Source organism: Phalaenopsis equestris, unplaced genomic scaffold, assembly GCF_001263595.1.
Source record: "Phalaenopsis equestris unplaced genomic scaffold, ASM126359v1 Scaffold000202, whole genome shotgun sequence".
Lineage (NCBI taxonomy): Eukaryota > Viridiplantae > Streptophyta > Magnoliopsida > Asparagales > Orchidaceae > Phalaenopsis > Phalaenopsis equestris.
Window position 1 is genome coordinate 4,201,682 of NW_018164644.1, and position 9,004 is coordinate 4,210,685.

The 9,004-nt window shown below is 31.2% G+C and overlaps 1 protein-coding gene across 1 annotated transcript in view; it reads left to right on the plus strand.

Moving 5' to 3' along the window:
• Positions 1-9,004, plus strand: part of LOC110022673 (protein disulfide isomerase-like 5-4) — a 59,976-nt gene extending 50,972 nt beyond the window's left edge. Inside the window, exons 12-15 of the mRNA XM_020721741.1 lie at positions 7,483-7,707; positions 8,356-8,517; positions 8,607-8,684; positions 8,782-9,004. Coding sequence (XP_020577400.1) covers positions 7,483-7,707; positions 8,356-8,517; positions 8,607-8,684; positions 8,782-8,859 — 543 coding nt within the window. The 3' untranslated portion in view covers positions 8,860-9,004. The remainder of the gene's footprint in view (positions 1-7,482; positions 7,708-8,355; positions 8,518-8,606; positions 8,685-8,781) is intronic.

Here is a 9,004-nt window from a genome sequence, read left to right on the forward strand (position 1 = left end):
ATATATATATATATATATATATATATATATATATATGCGCTAACCTAAGTGTTTCTAGGTAGTGGGCTTACAATGAACCCGGTCAATCAAAGGAGACGAGGAAGGCTTATGGAGGCAAGGGGGTTTGGCCCTCCGCCTTCAGCTAGGTCAAAGAAGGGTGGCAAGTGCGGGAGAAAGAGGGGAAGATATTGGATCAACAATCTAAGCAAGGGAAGGTTGCGGTGCCCTAGCCCTCGCTTGCTCTAAAATAGGCAATAAAAGCAGTACGATAGCAAATTAGGAAGGCGTAAAATCAAAGAGGAAATTTGTGGGAAGAGAAGTAAAGAAAAGGTATCTAGATTGGGAAGACGACAACAAGCAAGGAGAAAATAAAAGAAAAATGAAATCTTACAAGAGATCGCACAAGGATTATTGTTAATATGAAGATTTGAAAGAAAAGCAATTAAACTTTGATTAAGCTCAAGATTGAAAAAAAAATCCACATCTTTTACAATTGGTACTTTTTTTAATAGCAAGAGATATAAATCAGTTATTGATGGTCATTAAAAAATTAGTTATTGATGGTCGAATTATTTTGAACATAATATCTGAAATCACCATGTTTGATGCAATCTCGAGGTCATGCCACTTAGTAGTCTCTTAAATGTTGCATGGGGCAATAAGACATTGCTGCCTTTTAATGAAAGCTATCTTGTTTCAATTCAATTAGGTAGTTTTTTTTTTATATGATTTGGTGCAACATAACTTATGGATGTTGTTATTTTGTTAGGTCACCCTTAACTTTATGATATTGATATTATTCATCATATTAGAACCAATATTTATGATCTTAAATTTAAGGGGGTTGACATTTCATCAAAGTCATTTTTACCTTTTAAGCAAACATCTGATACTCCTACCAATACATTTGTGACCAAAAATGAAAATTGCTTGCTAAGTCATTAGTTCAATTATAATCTTTGTTGGCATTAGGAATTTATGATAGTTAGCTATGAATTTGACTTCATTTTTATATTACATCCTTGAAAGGTGTGTTCTAATATGTTTAACCATTGTATTTTCTTCATTGGAAATATCACCATATTAGTTCGCCTCACAACATGAAATTCATTAGGTGATAAATTTATTGCTAGATGTTCTTTTGCCAAATATGTCGCACTATCATATGATCATGCTTAAATAAAATATTAGATAAATGAGTAATTGCAAAAAAGGAGTTTTGTTAGAGAAAGTTTTAGCTCTTTGTGCAATTCTAGTCTTGCTTACTTCTAAATAGGATGAATTATGACATGTGCATTGATAACAAAGTTATTAACATGGTCATTACCCGCTAAGAAATCTTATTTCCTGAATGAATGATATTTTGGATTTAGTTACTTCATGTAAATATTTGTCTATGTTCACCTTAATTGTCCATTATTGTGGACTCTGAAAAGTCGTTGCCCAGAACTCTGAAAGAAAGAAATGAAAATTAGATAATAATGAGGGAGTTTACCGTGTCGTTATTGGTGAAATTTTTAGAAGACATATGAGATTGTAGATAAGACATCACCCAAAGATTCTGTTCTCATTTTACTATGAATTTAAGATCTTTGGTTCAAGGTTTTTCATAGGCGCAAGCCTCTGTGGTTAATTAACCCTCTCGATAACGGGAGAATACTTTCGATTAAGGCTAGTCATTAGAAAGATGATTTCTTAACATATAGCAGCAACAAATTTCAGTTTTGAATTTATTAAAGTATCATAATGACCTTAGAGCAGATGGTGGGCAAAATGTAGACGAAACTGATCAAAATTCTATAATTTCATCATTTTGGCTTATCATGGTCCCCTGTGTACTTTGTCAGAGGAAGTAGTCGACTCCGCTTGACAAAACGATCATTTTCAACAGTCATGAGTTATTTCGTCCAATGGAACCTTAGAAACCTAGGGTGAATGTTGGATTTTTGTCTAATGGGACTATTCTAACTTGTCCTTAGATTGCAGAAAGATCTATGCCATATCAAATATATCATATGATTCATAGTTCAAAGGGGCAGAATACCATATGGAACATTCGGGCTGCAACCACGACAATTTTATGGTGAAGCTTATTGGTCAAATCACTTGATGGAGCCTACCGACCAAAACATTCAGATAGAGGGCTCTGGTCGTTATTTTTATTTTATTTTTTATTTATTTATTTATTTTTTTGTAACCTACTGGTCAAATCATATGAACAGAAGACTTGGGCCACAACTTTATGGACATAAAATTGATATTACATTTGTTCTTTGCGAGCTTGAGTCAATCTTAAACTTGTCTTCCCCGATAAACAATTGTGGAGGGTGGATGAGTTTTTCTTTAAGCATTGAGTGATAGATTTTCATTTAAATATTTTATAAATTTTGTTGGTTTGAAGTTTTAATGTTTATAATAGACCCCATTCGATTGAGATTCATAATCGATTTAGGTAATTTTTTACCTTGTTGGCTTTTTTTCGCATATAGAGGATCGAGTTTATATATTTTATTAACTTAGTCATTATCAAGGAATTGATTGTTTTACTTGAACATTATAGATTCCGTCCTTATTACAAATAACTGAGTTCAGGAATTAACCCATGATTGAATTTGATCAACTGTCATGCTTATAGAGAATCAGGTTTTTAGTATTTATCGATTGAGTTTTAAAAATAAACTGATACTTTTGAAAATAACTGGTTGAGATTCAGTATCAACTAGGTCATCATCAGATTATTTGATTTGAATCATGTCGACTCTATTCTGCTTACAGAAGATTAGATTCAAAAATTAACGCATGATTGAATTCTAATATTGTTAACTCAACTGCTTATAGAGGATTGGGTTCATAGTATGTATCATTTGAGTTTTAAAAAGATTTTGAGACTTGATTTTGAAAATGTACTCCTCTAGTTGAGATTCATTATCAACATAGTCATCATCTTGGATAAGTTGTTTGAACATAATTTGAAATACTAGTTCTATGGACTCCAATTCTCGTGAGGAGGATCAGGTTGGAATATTATGACGTAGTATTGCCAACTTAAGTTTTTTGTATGGAGGAGGATTAGACTGGCCAAATAGAGACTTACGAACTCGTCTTATAGGAAAGATGGCCTAATCGAGAGCATGTGAGAATTATAAATTTAAATTTGAATATTGAAAAAAGACTTGTAAAATTATGATAACTGCATGCTTCTCAAGGCAATTTAAATTTTAGCTTGAACACATTGTTAACCTGCACACAACATTTTCAAACATTTAAGTTTGAGTATTTAAAAACACATCGGAGCATACACGGGTATGTCGAACTTGTTCCTATTGAATTTAGATATTTAAGTATTATTTGCACGAATATATTATCTTTGAAATACGTGCAAATATTTTGCTTTAAGCATTTAGTTTTGCCTTTTGTCCTCTAGTGCTTGTGTTGCGGATCTGATGGCGATTAAGAAATTGTAAATCTTGATTGTGCATTTTAAATATTATATTTTACTCATACTTAGCCTTACACTTAGTGAGAAAATGCGAAATAAATATATCCGTGAAAGGGTTTGTGTAGCTCCCATAACATACATTATTAGAGAGAGTAGTCTTAAATGGTTTATTCACATTAAATGTCCGCCATCAGATGATTCGCTTAGGAGAGTAGATGTTCTAGATTCAATTTATGTTAAGAAATGTAGAGTTAGACCTAAAATGACTTGGACATGTTATATAAAAAATGATTTAAATTTATTAGAATTAAATGAAAATATGACTCTCAATACGACACAATGGAGAAAAGGGTTTCATGTAGCCAACCTCGTTTAGTGGGACAAAGACTTGTTGTTATTGCATGTTTGGCGATGAGTATTTAGTTGATGGGCTTTAAATAACCACTTCATTAATCTCAATATAACTTCTTCTAATATCAAACCATCAAATTGAAATAGTTCAAGTACATCTTATATTTAACATAAAATGCACACTAAAATTAAATTTTCATTTTTTTGACTAGGCTAATTTGTATTTACTATTCTAATTTTATTTTAATGGAGTTTTATTTGAATTTATGATTATAAAAGTTTTTAAACATGGAGATACAAAATCTGCAAACTTAATTATTATAATCCAACATTAGCTACCTATAAATCATAAACATGGTATTTTAGGTTTTAGAGTCTCTTTTGAAAAGTTATCCCAAATTTTTGTTTTAAATTTATTGATTATGTATATAGGATTACATTAAACTTGAAGAAGGCTTACTTTATTAAGAAGAAATCCCTCTGTCCTTTTCTCAATCTAATCTCCTTTTTAATTAAAGCCAATTTGCCTCCAACTATGCTCATAGCTCCTCACTATCTAATCACTCTCACATCACACACAGTGTTGCCATTTTCCTGCACTCATAATCACTCACATGAGGGTATTTTGAACATGTTCCTATTGAATTTAGATATTTAAGTATTATTAGCACAAATCTATTATCTTTGAAATATGGGCAATTTTTTTATTTTAAGTATTTAATTTTGGATTTTGTTCCCTAGTGCTTGTGTTGTTGATCTGGTGGCAACTAAGAAGTTATAAATCTTGATTGTGCATTTTAAATATTATATTTTACTAATACTTAGCTTTTACTCTTAAAGAGAAAATGTGACACAAATGTATCCCTGAAACGGTTGGTGTATCTCCAATGACAGACAAGATTAGACATAGTCGTCTTAGATGGGTTTTTCACCTTAAACGCCGACCATTTAATGATCCTGTTAGGAGAGTAGATGTTTTAGATTCGACTTACGGCAAGAAATGTAGAGGATGACCTAAAATGACTTGGGCATGTTGTATAAAAAAAACGATCTTAATTTATTAGAATTAAATGAAAATATGACACTCAATGGGACACAATGAAGAAAAGGGATTCATGTAGCCAACCCAGCTTAGTGGGATAAAGACTTGTTTTTGATGTTGTTGCATGTTTGGAGAGAAGGTTGATGGTCTTTAAAGAATCACTTCATTAATTCCAAGATAAACTCTTCTAATATCAAACCATCAAATTGAAATGGTTCAAGTACATCTTATATTTAACATAAAATGCACTCTATTAAATTTTCATTTTCTTTAACTAAGCTAATTAGTATTTGCCATTCAAATTTTATTTTAATTGAGTTTTATTTGAATTTATGATCGTAAAAGTCTTAAAACATGGAGATTACAAAATTTGCAATGTAATTATTATAATCCAAGATTAGCAACCTATAAATCATAAACGTGTTGTTTTAGGTTTTAGAGTCTCTTTTGAAAAGTTATCCCAAAATTTTTTTTGCTTGTTAAGAAGGAATCCTCTCTTTCCTTTTCTATCTATCTCCTTTTTAATCGAAGCTAAATTGAGGATTTTTCATAGCCAATTTGCGGTTAATTACGCTCATAGCACGTCACTATCTGATCACCCTCACATCGCATGCAGTGTTGCCTTTTGCCCACAACCGTAGTCACTCACATGCAGGTATTTTGAACGTGTTCCTATTGAATATATATATATTTAAGTATTATTTGCACAAATATATTATATTTGAGATACATGCAAATATTTTATTTTAAGCATTTAATTTTGCCTTTTGTCCCCTAGTGTTTATGTTACGTATCTGGCGACGATTAAGAAGTTGTAAATCTCGATCGTGCATTTTAAATATTATATTTTATTAACACAGTTTTTACACTTAGAAAGAAAATGTGAAACGAATGTATCCTTGAAAGGGTTGGTGTAGCTTTAATGGCAGACAACTATTAGAGGGTGTCATCTAGATGGCTTGGCCACATTATACGGCGGCTAACTGATGATTCAATTAGGAGAGTAGATGTTTTTGATTCGACTTATTTTAAGCAATGTAGAGTTAGACCTAAAATGACTTGGGCATGTTGTATAAAAAAAATGATCTTAATTTATTAGAATTAAATTGAAAGATGCACTCAATAGGGCACAATGGAGAAAAAGGATTCATGTAGCCGACCCCGCTTAGTGGGATTAAGGCTTGTTATTGTTGTTGTTGCATGTTTGGATAGATGAGAATTTAGTTGACGGGCTTAAGAACCACTTCATTAATACTTCATTAATCTCAAGATAAACTCTTCTAATATCAAACCATCAAATTGAAATAGTTCAAGTACATCTTATATTTAACCTAAAATGCACACTAAAATTAAATTATCATTTTTTTAACTAAGCTAATTAGCTTTTGCTATTCTAATTTTAATTTAATTGAGTTTTATTTGAATCTATGATTGTAAAAGTCTTAAAAACGTGGATATTACAAAATCTGCAATTTACTTATTCTAATCCAACATTAGCTACCTATATATCATAAACATGGTATTTTAGGTTTTGGAGTCTCTTTTTAAAAGTCATCCCAAATTTTCTTAAAATTTATTATTACATATTTATGATTACATGAAACTTGAATAAGGCTTACCTTATTAAGAAGAAATCCTCTCGCTCCTTTCGATCTAATCGCCTTTTTAAAGCTACATTGAGGATTTTTCATAGCCAAGTTGTTGTCAACTTCACTCGTAGCATGTCACTATCTGATCTTGCTTGCTTGCTCTACCTTCAACACTTCTTTACTCACTTCATCTGGACTAGTAAGTGTTCATACAACAAACTCTACTGCTGATTGTCTCCCAAGTTAACTTGTTCAGTAGATATATATTTAATAATAAAATGATAGTATTATATATATATATATATATATATATATATATATATATATATAATAACTAACTCACGTGAAACCTTCTTTGCAATCTTCTCTTAAATTGTATTATTAACACTATTTAAATTATATTCATATTTTTTTCAGCAAACAGCTTTTTTAAATCTATTTGATTTAGATAGCTTGTTTAGATCTCAACTTTTTTTGTTAAGAAAATTTATTAAAAATTTGCTTGTAAATAAATTTTGCAATCAGCAAAATTAGCATTCAGCAATTAGCAAAATGTATTAAAAATTGCTTAGATAAATAATATTTTGGGCCTTTATAATGCGGCTGATTTAAAAAAAAAAATCCCCGACTTGGACTTAGGCAAGGCGTGAATGTGTGATATATTTTATACTAGTTTCTATAACCTTTGACTTGCACATTTTGATATTCATTTTTTTTAGTCGTAGTTGATGGCATTCATGATGTAATGTATGGAGTTGGATTATGGTTGAAATGATGAATAGGAAGATGCCTTTTTAGTGAATTGAGACCTTTACTACATGAATAAAATGCACAAAAATGGTCGTTCGAAAACATAGATTAAAATGCCGAACTTAAACGTTAAAATAACTGGGTAATCAGTGAGAAGAATTCAAATAATATGGGATACAAATTTTTTCTACGTTGCACTCCTTAATTTCCATCCTATAAACTTTGGAAAATTTGTTATCTCGATTCAGAGTTTTTTAGTTTTGACAATTTTTCCTTTACTGAAATAACATATTTTATTCATAACGGTGCAGGTCCCTGGCAACTTAATAGTCTCCGCCCGTTCTGGCGCACACTCTTTTGACGCATCTCTAATGAATGTATCACACCTCGTTTCCCATTTTTCATTTGGAAAGCAGCTCTCTTCGAAGATGTATTCTGAAATGAAGCGGCTTACACCACTTCTGGGAGGAAGCCATGATCGCCTGGCTGATAAATCTTACATAATTAGTCATGATGACAATAAGGCAAATGTCACTGTAAGTTTTTTATTAATCTCCACCTTTTTAATGAAAATATATATTATCATGTAAATGACCAAAATGACCCCTAGGGGCTTAGGCATTTTTGGTGTTTAATTTAGTCTCAGTTTTATTCTAATCGCACAACTCATCAAATCGGAACACATTTAGTATTGCTGTCAACTTTAACATTTGTTTAAATGGCATTGGAGGAGGAAAGTTTTTCACTATTGTATTTTAGACGTTTAAGGGTCAATATTTTTTAGTTTGAGTTTGTATTAAATACTGAATTCTACTTTAAAAATGCACTCGTGAAATGTTTTTCTTAACCAGTTTCCAACCAAAAAAATAACGTAAGTGATGTTACGATTTCCGTCTGAGTAACATTAAAGCTAATGATATGATTAAATTAGCTCAGATTTCATGAATCAAGGAATTAAATTGAACATCTGAAGAAGTCTCGAACTAAAATAGACTCTTTTTAAGGATCATTTTGACCATTTCCTAACATCTATTCCAGTAAAATAAATGATCAAAATGAAAATGATGCCCAAACATTTTAGGTCTATAGACTCAATTGAAAAGCTCAGGTTTAGCAGCCAAAAAATAAAAAAATAAAAAATAAAAAAAGAGAGAGTACTAAATCCTCAAAGTTTGTTTCTTAAGATCGAGCATTACCTTCAACTGGTAAAGACGGAGATTGTCACAAGAAAGTCCTCCAAGCAGCTGAAGCTGTTTGAAGAGTACGAGTACACAGCACATAGCAGTTTGGTGCACAGTCCGGACATTCCCGTTGCCAAGTTCCACTTTGAGCCCTCTCCCATGCAAGTGGGTATAACAACTTTTGAGTTCCATTTTAATATACACACATACATATATACATTCAATTGGGTATATTTAATCTGTTTTGCTTTCAGGTCTTAGTAACTGAAATACCTAAATCCTTCTCGCATTTCATCACCAATCTTTGTGCAATTATTGGAGGAGTTTTCACGGTACAAAATTGATTTCATAAATGCCTGTTTTTCTCTTTATTCATATACATGGATGTATTAATAGAATTTGGTTTTATTTATTAACAATATCTTTCAGGTTGCTGGGATACTGGACTCAATCCTGCACAATACAATGCGACTTGTGAAGAAAGTAGAGCTAGGAAAGCAATTTTGATATTCCTAATTCAAAATTTTTTGGTCTCAACGGTAGTGTTAGTTTGGCTAACTAACCTTCTTAAGAGCATTGAGGCTTTGAAAAACATTTGTAAAAAAAAATTATAACTTAGATTATTTATAATGAACTATTTTCTTTGATAAAA